General features: G+C 32.3%; 1 protein-coding gene across 1 annotated transcript; it reads right to left on the bottom strand.

The window, feature by feature from the left end:
- Positions 1-14: 14 nt before the first annotated feature.
- LOC106625769 (motile sperm domain-containing protein 2) lies at positions 15-17863 on the bottom strand. The gene is made up of 7 exons (XM_036359139.2): positions 17142-17863; positions 10438-10926; positions 10131-10375; positions 1668-1752; positions 773-882; positions 331-702; positions 15-223 (listed from the first exon to the last, which is right to left on the bottom strand). Exons 1-7 carry the CDS (start codon positions 17230-17232, stop codon positions 29-31), a joined length of 1587 nt encoding a protein of 528 aa, XP_036215032.2. The 5' UTR covers positions 17233-17863; the 3' UTR covers positions 15-28.
- Positions 17864-20905: the final 3042 nt, after the last annotated feature.

Genomic DNA, 20905 nt, shown 5'->3' with positions numbered 1-20905 from the left:
TGGTCAAATTGCATTTTGAAAGTAAATATTATAGATTTCGGCTTTGACAATTGGCCGAAGCACTGCATTCCTCATCACCGATGCAGCCGGGCAGATGATTTAGTTGCGTCTTTAGTAGATAAACGACCGCGACACAGAGTCCCAGTAAAAATACGAGCGTAATACATTGTAGAATTTGTGTAAATCTCAATTGGCTTTCCAGGAGTTTAGCTTGTGTTGACAGCTGTTGAGAAAATTGAGATACATGACATTAGTATATACATATGTATGTGCGGAGGTAATTTTGTATTTGCAAATTCGATTTGTAAAAAAGCCAAAAGTTCTACTTACATCCGAAGTGTTGGTACTCTTCGTGGATGCAAAACCCTCATCCGGACCACCGTTGAACATTGTAGTTTTTCCACAGGCGCAAGTACCGGGTGTACTTGCTGCACTTGCACTGCTTCTGTAGTTGCAGGTTAAGCGATGTTGCTCCACATCATTGCCATTTTGAGGTTTCATTTTCCAAGCTTCACTCATACTTTGCTGTGATGGCTCTATACCCACAGGTGCTGGCATACACATCACGAGAAATTTATCCTTCGGCGACTCACCCAAATGATAGTCCTGCTTCAACATAATGTTCACCGAAACTGTCTCAGACGGTGCTAAATAGCCACAGCGTGGACGCACTCGAAATTTTTCTGGCGAAGTTGTTTGAATCTGCGTGTACATATGTATAAGTGTGTACATAATTAGGAAGAGGTTTTTCGCAAATGGAGAAGAAACTTACCTTATAAGTTATAGCCTGTTTTCCGATGCATGTGAGTTCTATTATGCTCTCGCTATTTTCGCCCCGATTGAAGTATATATTATCGTTTGGTGAAATTCTAAGCATTGTGCCTAAATGTTAAGAATTTTTGTTGAATTTTAATAAATTAAGAAATTCTAAATTGTATGTTCAATTTTGACAAAGTTTATGTATATTTTTTGTTTGTTTGAAGTTACAGGCAATAGCCTATTATTCAAATTTAAATGTTACATTCGCTGTAAAAATAATACCTGAACTATTTAATGGAATTACATAACCATGTAATTAAAAAATAAACAAGAAAAACTTGAACTTTGGTTGCACCGAAGCTAAAATACCCTTCAGATATATAGAATTTTCCATACAAGAACTGATTTTGATGGGTCAGTTTGTATGGGAGCTGTATGCTATATTGGTCCGATCTGAAAAATTTGTTCAGAGCTTGTACTCTTATCTTGGGCAATTGTCTTCGCCAAATTTTGTAAGGATATCTTGTCAAATAATAAAGCTTTCCATACAAGGACTGCTATAATAGTCCGATATTAGGGGTTCCGACAAATGAGCAGCTTCTTGGAGAGAAAAGGACATGTGCCAAATTTCAGATCGATATGTCAAAAACTGACTCTAGTTCGCGTATATAAAGGCAGACGGGCATGGCTAAATCGACCCAGCTCGTCACGCTGATTATTTTTATATGTATATTTCATAGGGTTCTTCTGAGTGTCACAAACTTCGTGGCAAAATTAATATGCCCTGTTAAGGGTATAAAAATAACAGTAAAAATTTGGATTTACACAATTTTGGAATACACTCTAATGAAAAATTTTACCTTATCTACTACAAAAATATATAATTCAGAACATATGAATACACTTACTCATTGGGTCCAAGGTTTGATAGCCTCGCTCACATTCCGGCATTTCAGCTCCCGCGTACATCCGGTTGTTGTTGGCAAAGTGTACCTGAAGAAAACGGTTTATTAAATATTTTTAAAAATATAATGACATAAATCAATATTTAAGTCGTTGTTGCAAAATATTTTTCCATTCGATATTATAGAAACACTCGGTCAACTATATTAACTTTCCATTACCCACCACAACTGTCGGCGAATGAATGCTGAAAGATTGGCAATTTACTAACGCATTGGGTTCGATTCAGTGTATAAAGACAAACATACAATTGTAAGATTATATGTGCATAATATTGTACTTTGTAACACTTTTTAAAGGACTTTGCTTGAGCATCAAAACAGAGGAAAGACTTGCAAATTGTTATACATATATGTATGTAGGTTTTTATCTGCAAATTTGTGCACTGTCGCTTTTCAGTCTTTTTAGTTCAATTTCAATGAACCCTTCATCATTCTATTAAGAGCTCTCAAACGCTTTGATTAAATGCTTACACTTTCTATTTTTGTATTAGGCATAGTATGTTTTTTTATTTAATTTTATTACAAGTATAAAATACACATGCATATGTATGAATAAATGGGCATACCAATACTTAACACAATAACGGATATGTATGGTTTCCCTGCAAGGAAATACTTGCAAGTATACATTTTTTTACTTTCAACAGTTATTATAAAGCACACATAGTATAAAAATACATTATTATATTTTGAAATATAATCTCTTCAATGTAATATTGTAGTTCAGGTAATTCCTTTGTAAAGACAAGATAAAAAATTGGTTCTTTTTAACCGAAACGATACCACATTTATGTTTGACTAAGGACTACCATCACAATAACTGTATTAGAAACTATTAAAGTATACTTTAGAGCAAGCGTTAGAGTTAAACTCAATAAAACATGTTCAATATGTAGTTAAAAACATTGTATTCAGTTGTTATTAAATGAGCTTCACAGCAAACTATTAAACTATTAATAACACTACCGTTCCCTTCCATTCATTCACTTCATTGCCAAAAATCCAAAACGGCTGGAAATATTTTGTGTTTTTATTCTTCTCTCTATTATGGTTGCTAATAAAATGTAGATTGGTAATATCACAGCGAGAAGAGGCCATACGTTTAAGTGAAATCATTATTCAAATTACTATTTCTTATTGTGGTTTATTCACGAAAATGTCATTTGTTCTTATTTATATTACTAGATTTGTTTTTGAAATTTTAAATGAAAATATTTGCAAAATTTTTTCAAATTTCGAAACGGTTGAAGATAAAAAAGAAACAAAGAAAATACTCTTAAATTTGTCAAAAACATTTCACATGCTATATTGTAATTTTGTTTCCACTTTTTGCGACAAAGCTGCACTTGGTCACCTTATTGAATTTTCTATGAATCGTTGAATTGATTTTCAACATATTTACATATAATATAAATATATATTTCAATCAAGCTTAGTTGATAAAAAAAACAACACTTTTCTTACAGAAAAATACGTCTTTATTTTAGAATTTCAGTTACTTTTGTTTTATTTTTACGCACCGGTATTAAAATAATTTTCAATAAACGCCCTGCTTATTTTGATCAGTCAGCACCACGAAACGCTTTTAAATGCAATAGAAATATTTCTTTTCTACATAAATTTGTCCGATTTACTTTAAAATTATTTGATTGTCGTGAGTTTTTTCTATTAAAGTTTTAGTTACAAATCATTTACGTACATTTTCGCAAAAACGACAAATTATTATACTAAAAACTACACACAAATGTTTAACTAGAAAATTTTGCAACTCTAATATTCACCTCAATAGTGTGGTAAGTGAATAACAGCTGTTCGCAATTCGAATTATAGACAAAATGCCAGATGTGTGAGTTATTGAGGTATTTTATTTAACCGAACATTAACAAAATGTTGACTTGATTGCAAAGGAATGAAACGTAGCTGACATTTTTATATAATATTAAATGTTATATAGGCTATCAGTGATGAGCCGCTTTTATGCTTTTATTAAAAATGATACTTAAATAAAAATTTACTGTTAAAGTTTGTGGAGATTTTGATAGTAAATCTGGGTAATGCATATTTTTATCAAATTTTTCACAACAGCTCTTTGCAAGTTTATTAATTTCGTTTGTTTGCCAAATCAAAATATGAGATTAGTAAACATGTTCAGTTGAGGAATTATGTAGTGTGTGTTTTTGTTGTAACGTAAAATATGGTCGGGCCAGTTTTAAGGAATTCTCCAAAAGTAAAGGTATCGGTTCTAGACTGGGATATATAAATTTGGTTAGCGTCGGTTGTGTCAGCCGCGACAGTCTTGGGAGTGTTGACACTGTCTACTGGGCGGATTCGATCAGATGGTATGAAAATGTTATACTTTTGAATTTACTATATTAATGGATGATCTATAAAGATGTCCACATTTTATGTTCTAATGATCCTAATCTTTCTATGATTTATACATACAAATATACGTAAAGATATACACAAATATATATGAGAAGACAGAAATATGTTCTTATATACACAAATAAATTAGTACATATGTATATGTATATACCATGTACACATGTACAAGGTCAGCACATTTAAGCCGTACTTATTGGTAATCTTAAAATTAAGCATATATGAACGTGATCACATACCCTGGGCATCTTGACAGAATATTAATTTTTTGCTGTTTCTCGTTTCCGTATTCTATACACACTGCCTGGATTATTCGCACAACAGTTGGTTGCCTGCTTACTTAATTCCGCTAATATTTGTATGTGCTTTTATTTACTGAAAAACACTTTGTTTAGAAGCGTTTAAATAATTGCTATACTTTAACACTTCACAGATTCAGCCGATCGCGTTGCGAACATTGCCTCACACTTTATGTTTTTCTTTACCAAAAATAGGTATAATTTACATATATTAATATTATATTTGATGAAGGCAAATAAATCAGAATTTTATTACTTTCCTCACTCGAAATTCGTTCTTACACTCAAAGCTATAAATTTATTAACACATTATTTATATAAAATTATAAAAAAAACATGCGTTGGTACATAAATATTAAGGCACAAACGAACCACTCACGAGTAACTAATGAAAGCGGCGCGGCAACCGAGAATCAACTGAAAACAACCAACAAACGACATCCATAGCGGCGGCATTAGCGTCGCCAGTGGCCAACATGTTGAGTAAATACATACATAGGTATCTGTACGAGTACATATTTATGCACATATTTTTAAACACAAAATATATATGATATGCTACTTATCCACATACATACACACATTCATTGATATAGCTATGTGAAAATGAAGCAATAAAAACAAAAGACAAAGAGCTTCAAATGCCAAAACAACAACTAAACCACCAGCAGCATTACGCGCTCCAACAATACTAAACACTTCAGTAGAATTTATACCAATAACAAGAACAATACATATCTCAAATTGTATATATGTGCACACACAGAACTTGCATGGCCTAGCAGAGAAATCGACAGGCGCAATTTCAATCAGGTAGATATGGCCTCAGGTAAAGAAAAGGTAAGTAGGGAGTGTCACCAGTGGTTATTTCAATTAGTACGTTATTCCATTGTATTACTTATGAATATGCCTTATTTAAAATAATTATTTGAAATTCAAAACGCTAAAATTTTTGTTTTTATTGTTATGATTAATTTCTAATTCGATACGAATACGAGTATATGTATATACAAGCATAAACAATATTTATTCCCACATGAGTATTAAAAATCTGGTAACGCAATCATTTCCAGAATCAAAAATAATTCAATTTTAATTACTCATTTAAATAATTTTTGTTATTGTAATTTTGTACTGTACATTGTGTTGTAATTAATTAATTAAATTAATTTTTGTTTTTGTATTTTTATGTTGTAAACCATCTGCGGAATTTTCTGGATAATTTCCATATTTGCATAGTAATTTTTTTTCGAAAACAAAGCAGGTGATATGGAAATGTAACATTTTGTACATTTGTGTAAAAATACAAGAAAAAATCGTAACTTCTGTGACATTGGAGATATAATACACTTCACAAATACAAAAGTTTTCCATACAAGAACTTGATTTTCATCGATTGGCAGCTATGGAGGTTCGATTTGAATGATTTATTCGGAAATTGTAGCGTTGTCTTCTAATAATCCATGCCAGATTTTGTGAAGCTATCTGTCAATTATAAAAATTTTCCATCCGACGACTTTATTTGGATCGGACAGCTTGTGTAGCAGCTATAAATGTATATCGGTTCCGACGCTGATCATTTAAATATACATATATGTATATGTTATAGTATCTCCGACAATTCCTTTTGGATAAGAGTTAGCCTTATTCAGGTTTAAAATACATTACATTACTTAGAAAAGGGTCGTTTACTTAAAAATAAAAATTGAGAACACAAAGGTAAACTGAAATTTTAACACAGTCGTTTTTTAGTTTGTTAAACTTAGTCAAATATAACGGCATCTTGGTAATATATGTTATATGTTACAGCAATATCCGTACATGCAAATCTCAAGTCCTCTCTAACTTATTTCCATGGGCGTTCAAAAGCTTTGCTTAAAAAAAACTTTCAGCCTTCTCATCGTAATTGACTTTTATAGTTACATAACACTATATAATTTTAATAACTATTTAAAATCTCCCATTTTAATCGAGTTCTCTTGCCATTACTAGTGCTAACAGCATTTTCTTAAGCTTGGCCCCAGACATTTGCCACTGGGTTAGCTTACATTCATACATATAAAGCTTAAACCAGAAACGCAATCCAACGCAAACGACGATCAAAAGATATAACAAAACAATAAACAATAAAGAATTTCATACGGAGTGAAAAGCTCACCCAAAGAAATAGATGAATAAATGGGAATGATATGGAGGCAGATTGTAAGGTTTGACATATGTACATATAATGTTAGTATTACAAAGAGATACAAATACACACATTTGTGCATTCTATTAATCGAATATGCTTGAAGGAGAACTAGAAATTAGCGCGCCGCACAATTGAATATGTATGTGTGTATTGTCATGTGCAACTGTGTAAGCTAAATTTGCAAACACATTGATATTTATATATATTATAGTATACTTGTAAGTATGTATAAATATAGAGATTAGCTAACATTAAATAGCAATTAATTGTGAATTGAAGTTGGAATATAAAAAATTAAAAAAGGATCTATATATTTTTGTGTGTATATAAAATGATGAAGAAGAGAGCAACAGAGTAGAAAATGCGTGTAGGTATACATATGTATGTATGTTGAACAGTGGTGGATCCACGAGGAGGTCAGCTACTGTTGAACTATTAAGCTTTAATGCGATTTGCAGCAATAAGTTTTAAAATTTCTATTGTTATATACATAGATTGAGATTACATTGTTCATATACATATGTACATATAGTACATACTTGTATATTGTAATCTGTTTATCTTTAGGCAAGAGCAGACACAAAAATGTACATACATATGTATCTAAAGTTTTATGAAACCATTAAATATGCAACTTTGAATTTTTAAGTGTAAGAATGCAAAATGTTCACATTGCGGTTGTGTTTTAGAAAAAAATATTAATTTCAATATATTATTGTAGTTCTTAAAAATTACAAAGTTAATTTGGATTCACTCTAAGTGTATACATATGTATGTATGTGATTTTCGGAGGCTTATAACAAGTGTATGGAAAATTGTATAAAGTGTTGGTTGGTTGTATTGACTCAGGAGCCTATTTTGAAGACTAAAATATAGATTTATACATAAAATGTAGTTTTTTGTGAGTCCGGGTCTAATTTGCTCAGATGATATGTAGCACAATGGAACATTTGTAACTCACCGATGAGCGCTATCTATTATTAGAATAGGTCATAAAGCAAAAAAAAAAAATTATTAATATATACAGTATGCGAAAAATACAAAATTGAGTAAATTTCAAAATCTTAAAAAAAGATGAATTTAATGAAATGGTTGCAAAATTTCAGATCGATATCTAAAAACTGAGGGACTAGTTCATATGGCTAAATCGGCTTAGCTTGTTACGCTGATCATTTATATAAAATATGTATTTTATGGGGTCTTTGACGTTTCCTTTTGGGTGTTACAAACATCGTGACAAACTTAATATACCCTGTTCAGGGTATAAGAAACCTACCGTATTACCTACATGGTAAGTATGGTACATACATATGTATATTGAATAATAAAATTTTAATTTACCATAAAGTTTTTAGACAATACGAGCTTTTCAGTTGCACTGGTATTTTCACACAACCATTTCTGTTCTGGATTCGCGCAAAAAAAAGTTATTTATGCCTTTTTAATTTAATTCATTCGTTTAAATATTCTTTGCAATGTGTTTATTACCATTTATTCTTCAGCTTCTTCTCGTTGCTCTCTCTTCGAGACTACTAAAATAAATAATGCATAATGTTCACGTGTGATTCACTCTGGATACGGAACTTTATATATACGTATGGTTAGATTATTCTACAACAAATCATTTACACACTTGAAGACTAACATCTTCACCACAAAATGTATGACAGTGCAGAGGGCGCTGCAATTCTCAACTTCGTCCAAGCGATTTTTGATTAATATTTTTTTATATTTACAACAATTTATTAGTATTGACTCTCTATGTAAGTTATTTAGGAACTTCACTTAAATATGAGTGTCAAATAAATGCTTACAGCAATAGTTTTCCAAATTCCTTTGCATATAATATAATAATCGCAGTCCCACTTGCTCCACAGTTATTATCGAAAACAAACGATGCCACAACAGTTGAAACAGAATTCATACGAATGGCAAAAAGCTCTAATTTTCTACCGAATCGACATTCGCCACAACAATTTAAGTTCTTTGATACCCCATGCTCTAAATCCTTATCAAGCAATCGTTTTTTGTTAAGGTTATGTTGAATATAAGCTCAGCTGACTAATATATAAATTAGTTATATGAATGGATGTATGAATGTACAATTTTACAAACATTACATTTGCAATTACATTACAATTACTATATGGTATCCAATCCATTGTAAGTAATCTATATGTCTTCAGCTCAATGCCGAAAATCAATTAGAAAACTAAAACGGCTACAATGCGTGTCAAAAATAGTTAAGTCAACTTTTCGCCAATAAAAACAAATATTATGGATTCCATTGTATATTGTCGATAATTGCCGAGATGTGTGTTCAAATAGAGCCACTATCTCGTCGCTTGCGCTAGTCGCGGCTCTCATCGCCGCAGTTAGTGGTAATTTGGCATTAGAGTTGAGTATTATTTACAGTTATATATGTATGTACAAATTTATATGACTTCTTGGAACACGATAACGACAAGCGTGCTCTTATTTTGCTTTAAATCGAGCCTTTAAATACTATTGCGTAAGTACTTATGTCTGTTGAACATGCAACTATGTATAAAATACTGTCCCCTTCCGGTTTTCCGCTTTTGCTTATTGTCAATATGCTACACAATCCGATAGTGTTTAGTTAATGTTTTGCGTTGATAACTTTTAGGCGCGGCCTGTGTACACGTTTTTCTATTGTAGCTATTAAATGGTTGACCAGTAGGAAAAATTGACCTCATTCTGTAATGCTATGGATTGCATGGAGAGAGAGCATTAAGACCGTAGCTTAATTTTGTATATACAAAAATATGCAATTGAGATGAGATTAACTTGTAAATTGAATTCTTTTTTTTTTAAGGTTAAAAAACGTTTTAGTAACCTCTTAGTTATGTTTTCTATAAACTTTTGTAATTGATTTTAAGTGCTAAGTTCTTAATATGAAAGTATAAAAGATATTTGTATATTTCATTTTTTATTGAATTCATTCACAATAGTAAAACTGGTCTAAAATATGCAAAGCAAAACTCGGTACCATTGTTAATAGCGATTATACCAAAAGAGATGTCATCCTCTCTTATACAAATTAAATTCGATGCTTTGTTGCGCGCAAAGAAAGCGTGCAAAGAAATGTCGAAGATAGCATTGAAAAGCTTGGAGTCAGTTTTTTTTCCGACAGGCCATTAGTTTTAATTTTAAGCGTGAATTTTTATCGTTAATCTGCCAAATAGGTAATTAAACCATGGTGTTTATAATTATCACAGAACTAAAATATAGTTATAACTATTTATGTTTTTATATAAATAAAGTTTTTATTTATTTAACAAGGTAAAATTGAAAAGACAATTATCCCCTAAAAGTATGCTATTATTTGCTAAATCACCTTTCTTTGGTCATATATATGCACGTATATTTTTAATAGCAATCAATTGTGATGATACACACACCTGCTTACCGATTAACATAATATAATATATCTAAATATGTTTTCGTTTTCTAATATTATTTTGCAAACACGTCTCAGTTCATATGATATACGTCAAGAGTCTTACTCACCTTCTTATCATTCGGCGAATCAGGGCTAATTGGCTCGCTTGGCGGCGCTCCATTAGTTATCACAGTCAGTGTAGTAGGTCTGCTCAACTTTTCTGGCACAAATTTGAATTCGTACAGGTCATTGCCACCCCAACTGGCAAGGCAATTGGCTTTGTCGATATACTGATTTATGTCCTTCTTCGATATCATTTTGAGTATTTCCAGCGCTTTGGCAGGCAGAAAACCCTTTATGATTTTGAAAGCCGCTGCAAAAAGAAAAATTAACAATCAAGAACTTATGCACCTTGAAAACTAAATTTCATTCTACCATTCAGCACCCATGCCATTTCGAAAATCAATATGTAATTCAGTGCATTCGGATAATACATTTTGAAAGTCTCGATGATGCGTTTTACAAAGTCCATATCCATGCTGGACACGCCGGTGCCGGCCATATCGAAGAAAATCGTCATTTTATCCATATCTGTTTCGCGTTGGATTCGCTCGATCCAATAAACTACCACGCGAATTACTTCGTCCATATTCTTGGTGCCCTTCACGTGTAGCTTGGTTCGGAATATGAGCAATGTCTTGCCATCCAAGTCTTTATTACGTGCAAATACAACTCCGTCGTGTAAATATTCCTTAACCAAATTATTTTCGTTTAGTTCATTTGTGCCATACTCTTGTCGCCATATACAAGTGTCCCAAAGCTTAACCATTGATATCTGCATGTCCAAATCGTACATTTCGAGGAAACGTGTTAGCCACATATCTCCATTGCGTATACGTTCGAGATCGATGTGATGGAAGGGTACTAAGAAATAAATTAAGCAGAACAATAAATTTTATGTTAACGCTGGTTTGATGGATTTTGAGAAGTTTTTCTTTGTCAAACTAGAAGAACGAAAAAGATTATATTGGTTTTGTCAAAAAACAAAATTGTGGATAGTAGTTCTATCATTAGCTGTATGCATCTATTGCAATAATATTTATTTTTGGTTTTTGCATATGAGATAATTTTGAGCAGAATAATCTTTCACACTGCCAGGTTGGCTTTTTTAGTGTTACTTCTGGAGATTATTTATATATTAAATAAAATGCCTAAAAAAAAAAAATGAAAATATCTGCTGCATCAAAGCTATAATACCTTTCACAGGTGTATTTTTTATAGCATAACTCTATGCCCAATTTCGTAGCGATACCTTGACATATAAAATAGTTTTCCAAACACGGATTTGAGTTTGATCGACCTTGGATAATAACCTACGCCAAATATCTTGAAGATACCTCATCGAATGAAATATTTTTCAGTTTGTAGATCGGCTATATGCTATAGTGATCTGATGTTGGCATTAATGAAATATGTAACATAAGTATATTAACCGACATTTTAGGCATAAGGTCAATCAGAGGTCTTTTTATACTCTCGCAACCTGTTGCTACAGAGTAATAGTTTTGTTCACCTAACGGTTGTTTGTATCACCTAAAACTAATCGAGTTAGATATAGGGTTATATATATATAAATGATCAGGATGAAGAGACGAGTTGAATTCCGGGTGACTGTCTGTCCGTCCGTCCGTGCAAGCTCTAACTTGAGTAAAAATTGAGATATCTTCATGAAACTTGGTAGACATGTTTCTTGGTACCGTGAGACGGTTGGTATTGCAGATGGGCGTAATCGGACCACTGCCACGCCCACAAAACGCCATTAATTAAAAACAAATAACTTGCCATAACTAAGCTCCGCAATAAGATACAAGACTGTTATTTGGTACACAGGATCACATTAGGGAGGGGCACCTGCAGTTAAAACTTTTTTTAAAAAGTGGGCGTGGTCCCGCCTCTAATAGGTTTAATGTGCATATCTCCTAAACCGCTAATGCTATAATAACAAAATTCACTGGAAGCAAATGTTTTTAGCACTTCTATTGACGGTGTGAAAATAGTTGAAATCGGGTGGCAACTCCGCCCACTCCCCATATAACGGTACTGTTTAAAACTACTAAAAGCGCGATAAATCAAGCACTAAACACGCCAGAAACATTAAATTTTATCTCTGTAATGGTATAAGATGACTTTATAGGAACCGCGTTCAAAATTAGTCAGTGGGTGTGTCACCGCACACTTTTAGGTGAAAACCCATATCTTGGGATCTGCTTCACCAATTTCAACCAAATTCGGTGCATAACGTTCTTTTCATGTTTCTATGTCATAGTGCGAAAATGGGCCAAATCGGACTACAACCACGCTTACTTCCCATGTAACACCATTTTCAATTCCACCTGATTCTTTCACTTTCCACTATGCAAATCAGGTAACAATGATTATATCGGAGTAAAACTTTGCGTGAATAATACGTTTAAAGTATGCCACCTTGTGGCCAAAAATTGTCTAAATCGAACCAAAACTGTTTAAGCCCCTAAGTACTAAATATGTGGACCCCAGTGCCTATAGTTGACCTTCTACCGAAAATATCAGCCAATCCACAAAGAAATCTCAAACGAGTATACCATTTGACTTTGCGAGAGTATACAATGTTCGGTTACATCCGAACTTAGCTCTTCCTTACTTGTTTTAAATAACTTCATTTATACGATTGTATAACTATTGCATTCGACTAACTACATATATATGTTGGTTATCCTAAACATTCCACGAAAGTGTTCTCACGATCCGACAGTTTTCGCAATGTGTGTGGAGAATTAAATTTTAAATATCAGCGGACCCATCCTACATAGTACCGAATTGTTAAAACCTCCAAATCGATCAAAAAATCTATTCTACTCGATTCTACTCCGGAACTTGTTTTAAGTAAACACCATGAAGAAGAATAATTGTAGGTCCACAAATACGGCAACTGATAAAGAATAAAATCTTTAAAGAAAAACTGAATGAGCAGGAAAAACTATACTGAAAATGTTTTGATATACTGAACATTGTCCAAGTTTTTCTAGGAAACCATAAATCGGAAAAATACAAATACTTGATAAATGAGCTTGTAATGTCATATAAAGCTTTGGAGTGTAATATGTCCTTAAAAATATAAATGCTGGATTATTTTCGGCAAATTTGTGAGTGACGAACAAGGCGAGAGGTTCCATTAAGACATTTCCTTAATGGAGATATACTATAAAGGGGAATGGAGCACAGGAATGCCAGCCGATTATGGTTGGAAACTTAAAAGAGAAATGCATATCGTACATGTCCAAACATGTCCGCTTTATTTTTAAAATATCACACAAACTGGACGCCATATACGGTATAAATCAGAAGGACGAAAATCATATATTGGATATATTGCGGTTAGGCAAAGGTCAGTACAGATCTAATTTACTTTTTGCATTATACTGAAATATGCTCGATATAAATTCCATTTTTATTAAAATAAATCACACATTTAAAAATATATTGAGCGAATATCAATGTAATAGGTACATGCGTGCTATTGTAATTCAGAAAAAGATTTCACCAATTTTAACACCCAACTACAGTATCCTCATCTAACAATATTTTCAATTATGGCTTACTTATTTGCATATTTATATGGCGTTAATCCGGAATTCGAAAATCATTGTATTCGGTATATTGGATTTTCATGATTCAAGCGCTGTAGATCAATATAAAGTAAACCGTTACATTAAATGAAAAAGGTCGAAGTTTTCTAAATTTTTTCTTGTTGGTAATTTCCGTTTTGAAAATAATAAAGGCTAACAGTATATCTCTATACTTTATAGTACCAATTAATGAAAAAACAATGCAAAGTCCATCAAAACCAAAATAATAACTGATTGCCACTTTCAATCGCTTGTAAATCTTATCTAGCTACATATATTGTATATATTATATATACTTATTATATATGTACATATACATAACATATGTATGTGTGAAGATATGATAATAAGTAGCGTATAATCTAATGGCACAACTAAGCGCTTGCTGAACAATAATTTCCTTAATGAGAAATTTTAATTACTCATAAATTGAATGCACAGCCATTAATAGGTACGCATCTACATATACGTACATATGTTCTTTAGTTACAATTAGTTTGCTGGAAATTATCATCAAGGTAATATGTTGAAGATCACACAAAAGTTTAGGGGTCAGACGACAAGCCCATAAAATAAGTGCCACTGACTTTTACACTACGAACCCGCAGTATTTGCTAATTTGAGCACATATAATATGGTGCAAACATAAATATTCCATTAGGGGTGTGCCGTATAGCATTTGTTATTTAGAAATAAATGTACAATATTTAATTAAATTAGCAAAGCACATATAACAGCGTTAATGGATGGTTTTATGAGGGTTGAACCTTTACTCAACGATTGGTCTTGAACAATGTATTAAAAGTATTTAGTTTTCAATAGAAACGCCTATGTTTATGCGAATTTTTGTTTACATAGCAATTATTTGTAATGGCGCATAAGAATCTATATTGATAAATAAGGAATTTGACTTTTTTTTAAGATTTAAAGAGGCATTCAAGGCTTCTTCGTATTTAAAAAGCAAATGGATATTATTTTCGAATATAAGAGTTGCATTATTCAGTCCTAATCTTTCTCCTGAAATAACGAAAGATAGGCAAGTCTTTATTATTTTTACGTATCACTTCAGGTTTGTTATGATTTGCTAATCAATTTTACTTGGGTTTCCCTTAGATGTACCTTACGATATCGCTTACTGAAAATAGGCAATGCAATACAAATTTAAAAACTATGCGAATTATTTGTCCGACCCTAATAAAGAAAGTACCACAAGTTAGCAAAAATATACATACTTGTGGTAGCATCTGCATTCACTCACAGTCAGTTAATCAATTGCACTGTTGTATAAAAAAATTAGATTACATTTCACGACAGTAAGAAGGGTTAGGAACCGTTTATACAACCACTCTGTTTGCTTGGGGATACGATAAAGATTTTAGAGAAGATAAAGTGAACATTAAATAAGAAATGGATCAACATATAATCGACAGGTACATTAGGAAATGGTCAGTGTTTATCATTGTAATCGTTAAGCAGGAAATCGTAAGAACAAGTAGGCATAACCCTCAAAAGATATCTGAATATATTTCTCAACTATTGAAAAAATTATTCGTGATATAGTATTACTTAGTGTATAGTTCGAATGACGCAAGTTTTGGTATTAAAAAATTGATAAAAACTATGTTGGTGTGTTAATGATACACTATTTTTGAATGAGAAGATATGCAAGCTCCATGGAAATTTTGGTGCCAATAATGTTTTTGGTCGATTTTGAGCAGAACTCCAAAAAAAAGTTTAATAATCTGAACCGTATTTGGGTTTTTTTGAGCTGAACACCTTTTTTTAAGGGAAAAACTATCAACAGACACTATTGTATAACGGTATTTGTAACGTTTGGAAGATGAAATCACGGAACTGCGACAATTAACAAAGAAGACAAAGTTTAATCAAAACAAAGCGATGGCAACTATATAAGTATATTAAATAATAAAGTCGAATTTTGCTAAAAAAAGGTTTTTCAGCCTGCACGGCATATAGGTAACGTACAAACAAATATAATTTTTTTACGTATATACATATGTAAATCTTTACTTCATCTAATATAATTTCTAAGCTTAAAAATTAAAATTTTGATTATTTAAAGTGGCTGCTTTAAAGTAAAATACGACGTATATGTTTTTTCCGATTTCTAAAGTTTCAATATTATCCAATTTTTTGTCAGCACAAATCAACTGTGTAGACAACGAAATTGTTCCTTAATTACTATTTATTTTACAAAGTACATACCTAATAACCAATTAGTATTGGCAAATAGTTTATTGCTCAACTAAATACTAATACAACTGTAGAACGCTGAACAAGTCTACAGTTACTACAATTTTAGTAGTATTATTAATACAACCAAGAATAATATTAATCATATATTACGGCAGGTACGACTCGTTATTATTGTTAAGATGCTTTTGACATAAAAATACATTCAAAGGGTTTGTTTACAATTAGCTTGAAAGTTTGACAGTTCGTGTCGGTTATGACGTTGCGGCAGTCTCGGATGATTTATACAAGTAAGTGATACAATATGTGTGCTGATGCTCTGCCGATTCTAAAAAATTCGAGGGGTTGGCACAGTCTAAATCCCTCAAAAAATATTATATCTAATTTTGACAATTCATTCCAGGTGCAAGGACAAGGGCTCGAATTTCTCTCCGTCAAGCTTTATAAAAAATTTATGTGGGAGTAAAAAAGATTTTTAGTGTCATTGTCATACTGATATGTATAAAATTATATATTTTTTTGTTTATAAAAATTGCAATAATATTTATAATACTACATTTGAAAAAATTTCAAGTGCAACAGGCCACAGCCTTACAGTAGATTATATATGAAAAACATTTTTTTTTTATTCTATTCCACCAAGTAAAATATAGTTTTTAGAATTTAAAATTAGAATAATTGAAAAAATCGATGTTTTGAAAATCGTAGACTGACCTAACCTTTTAAGTCGCATTTGAAAAGCTGTTGGATTTTTATAAGAAGTTTTTTTTGAGCTAATATGATTGAGTAATATCATTTTATTTAGTAAATTTTAGATATTTTAATTTGACGTCTGGGATTAGAACCTAGAAAGCATCAAGCAACATTTACACACTTAAGTCACTTGTCAACTGTGTGGCTACTTATTTTATACAAAACATTATATATGCAAAATATTTGTATTATATTTATTTGTTTACATTTATACTTATAAGGGGAAGTATGCTCTCTGTCAAGGTGTTGTATTCAAATTTGTTGATAAAATCCTATTATACTATCTATTGTTGTTGGAAACAAACCTCTTTAACTGAATAATGGAAGTGACCTCTCAATTTAATGCAACAAAAGTTTACTCTATTGATTTATTTTCTGGATTTTTATGGTATATGTTTCAACACATGAAAGCATTTTCTTATGACAAAAGCTCGATATTCAGTCATAAAATTTTGCCAAGCTGACAAGCTCAGTGCAAGGTAATTAAGTCACTGCATTGTTGCTTACCTGCGGGTGGACTTTGCTCGTATTTTTCGTTGAATAAATTTCGCAGCTCGTCGATCTGGCTTTTGGTGGGTGTTTGCACTTTTACTGGCATTTTCAATTTCGTTTTCTTTTTTTCACTAACTAAGTAAGAAGGCACTATAAATTATAATAAATCACTTCACATTTGCTGATTTAGCGCTTAATTTTGTATGACAAATGGGTAAAACGAATAACTAGTCGTATAAAAAAAATTTCACTGCACTTCCGTTAATCGTATCCGTATCGTTTCAGCGCCGAAATTGTACTGGGGCGCCGAGCACTACGCTATGACGACTTACAATCGCCACAACTCAATTGTATTCTCCATTCTATTTAATTGTAAAGAGTGTTTACTGCATCAAACAAATTTGTATATTGCACATATGTACATACATATGAAAGGGCGTATGTAGGTATGTATGTATGTACGTCCGAAATGTACTCACAGGCTTCAGTTTGACGGCGGCGAAAAACGCGCGCTTATCAATGGGCGACGATAGACCGCTTCGAAATCTAATCGTATATGAATTTACCATATGCCGGTATGTATATGTATGCACATGTGTGTGTGTATTAAAATTTCGTTTACATTAATTCGTAAAAGAAACCGTTGTTTGATAAGATCACGCTACTGATAGAGTGAGTCTCAATATACATACATTTGTATGTACAATATGTATATGTATGTATATGGACGGACGCGTGATGGCGCTGCTCACCGCTCACTGCCAAGAACCGAACTGACGACAAATTGGATTTTAATGCAATGCAATGCGAATGCTATAGACATCAAATGATAAACGTGTAGAAGTATGTATGTATGTATGTTTTAAAAAATGCAAACATATAAAATATAGGCAACTAGGCAACAAAAACAAAAGCTTAAGCTTATACCAAATCCATTTTCGAGGTCGCCGACATTGGCAGATGCGCTACAATAATGAATAATCAAAAGTTAAAAAACGATTAAGAAGAATCAAAAAGCGAAACAAACGCTCGAAAGAAACTTAAGAAATAAAAAAATAAAATATAAATAAAAATAATAACTATGAAAAAAAAAATTAAAAAATACTAGAAAATAGTAATGCACACCGATCGACGACCCACATATACAATATGCATTATATGGCAAGTTAGCTAATATGGTTTGCGAAGCTTCGAAAATAGATCAAACGGCAAAATGCGTAAAGCATGTTTTGAATTTTCAATTAGAATCGGTACAGCGACCCGCTTCCGAGCACACAATTTGTATGCCACTGACATACGCATACACAGTCACACGCGCTCACTTAAATTCATAAAAGTTTATAAACTGTGCTCACACTGAGTCGCGTTCTACACTTGACGGTATTCGTTTGTGCTTGCTCTCCGGCTGGCCTTCACGGCTATCATGATCGCTTTACCGGTTTATAAGAGTCACAGCAAAGCTGACGCACTGTCTCAGCGGTTGAGCGGTTCTCATAAAATAACTGTTTGTTGGTATGAATGCAGGTAATTTGCGATAATTGTTGCAGCCGAAGCGGTTGCTTGACAGCAATCAGCCGGTTGTCTAGGAAGCGTCGTCACTGCTGAGCGGTTCTGCGCGCCCAGTGAGCGTCCGTTGCATTTGTGAATGCGCCGAATTGCTTGCTCGCTCACATTGCTCGATTAGTTGGAGCCATCGCGTGTTTCAGCTGGAACGCTTTCAAGCTATACAATCGACAGGTGTGTTTATGGTGGCACTAAGTTCGTTTCCAAGGTTTTATTGATTAATAAATGTATGTACATGAATGCATATATGTAAGTATCTATAAGAGTATCATGTCAGCTGTTTGCTTTGTTTACGTTTCTAATGATATGCAATCAAAGCGTGCAAATTACGTTTATTGGCTCGTATTTGCATATTGAGTGACTTGAGGTGATATGATGATACTAAAGTGATTATAATAATTAGATTATAATAAATGATGATTTGAGATTATTCAAGGTAAACTCTTCACAGGTATGTATATAAATATCTTAATCAATTAGACGAAGAATATGCATATAATAGTTGTTTTCGATTCAGTCTCATCTCCTCTCTGTTTGTGTTCTGCTCTCTTGTAAAAAACAATCAAGTTATTCAGCTGATTTCAATAAAAGCAAGTGTGGATGCCTTATTAAAGTGGTATAACTGCTTGCTGAACTGTCTGTACATCTACATAAATGTCAGCTAGTGCATTTATACCGGTTGTGTGGTCGTTTTAACACTGTCCACATTTGGCGAATCGATGGCAATTAAATGGTCGTTATTATAATTTATTGCTTTGAAAAAGTTACAAATTTCACAGTATCGAAAGAAAATAGCTATGATAGCAACAAAAGCATATAAACAAAATAATCGCTTTTTTATGACCAATATTTTTCGACAATTTGATAATTATTGAGGTAAGCAGAGATATTTATTCATTTGTCTACATTCATGTTGTCGCATTGATAATAGTCTCCATTCGATATGACGCACTTATGCCAGCGCTTCTTTCAATAGTCGAGACAATTATCAAACTCGATTTTTGGTATTGTCTTTAGCTATTTCAGTGCTACGCTTTAAATGTCATCTATGCTTGTCAAACGATGGACCTTTAAGGTTCTTTTTATTTTTGGAAATTTGAACAAGTCACACGGAGCCAAGAATGCACGCACAAATTCTTTGATCCATTTCTTTTAACAAACGAGAATCGCCAAGCTCATTACAAACACGCCTAACCTTAGCGGCTGCTAGCGACAAAGTAAGCAATGAATACAGCTGAAAATTGTATCATACCTCGTGGCATTTACATCAACATAATAATAATTGGACTCTCTAAATCTGCGAAATTTTAATTTCAAAAATCCCGTTTTAAAACAAATGCCTGAAAGAAACATTTTTTTTAAAAAATTGAAAATCAATATCGATATAATACAAAGGATGGTTTTTCTTCAAAACGTCTGAAATAAAAATTTTCATGAGAATAGTTTTCCTAAAGTTAACTTAAACTATGTATTTTTTAATTGCACCAATTGGATTTAATAATTAAATGTTTTTGAGTTGTCAATACAACTAAAAATAGGTTGCTAAGATCTCCGTGAAGGTTCCAGGATTGCTGATCTTGTCGCTTAATTCGTGCCGTTCGAGAAATATTTTGGGTTTATAACTATATTCGTGCGAAATTTGTGCAGCTTCATTGCTTTAATATGACGAAAACCTCAAAATAAACTCCTTTATAGAGAAATTGAAACCGCATGAAAATTGAGTTATGGGCGTAGTAAAAAAATCATGGTGTTTCTACATGTTTGAGACCTTCTCCGAACAATTTAGATTATCTACTGTTTTGGGAGTGGAGTACACCATTCTATAATTGGCACTCATACTCTTATTCACTTGCTCATATTTTCCCAATACTTTCGAGAGTTATGGAAAATAGTTGTTAGTATAGACAGTAAAACAAAACCGGAAATTTTTGTTGTTATTGTGATTCAATTTGTTATAACTACTTTTGAAAAAAATGTAATAAAATCAGAAAAGATAATACCAAATTTACATAAAATATTTTCTTATTTAATATATTGGATTTTTTATGTATATACTTTCACATACAAATATATTAATATCATATAAATAATATTGCTTATTATTTTTTAATTTAATTTTCGCTTTCCTTTAACACTAGAACTACGAAGATTTATCATATACCTATTCCAAATAGGTCTCTCTCTCTCTGAAAATTATAAGCGGAAGAACAAAATAA

The sequence above is a fragment of the Bactrocera oleae genome, chromosome 6, assembly GCF_042242935.1.
Source record: "Bactrocera oleae isolate idBacOlea1 chromosome 6, idBacOlea1, whole genome shotgun sequence".
Lineage (NCBI taxonomy): Eukaryota > Metazoa > Arthropoda > Insecta > Diptera > Tephritidae > Bactrocera > Bactrocera oleae.
This window is presented reverse-complemented; position numbering and strand designations above follow the sequence as displayed.

Coding starts and splice junctions, on each gene's coding strand:
- LOC106625769 (XM_036359139.2), bottom strand. CDS start 17,232: ATGCCAGTAAAAGTGCAAACACCCACCAAAAGCCAGATCGACGAGCTG. Junction 883..1,667: donor TCAAACCTTGGACCCAATGA/GTAAGTGTATTC, acceptor CTTAACATTTAG/GCACAATGCTTAGAATTTCA. Junction 224..330: donor AGAGTACCAACACTTCGGAT/GTAAGTAGAACT, acceptor TTTTCTCAACAG/CTGTCAACACAAGCTAAACT.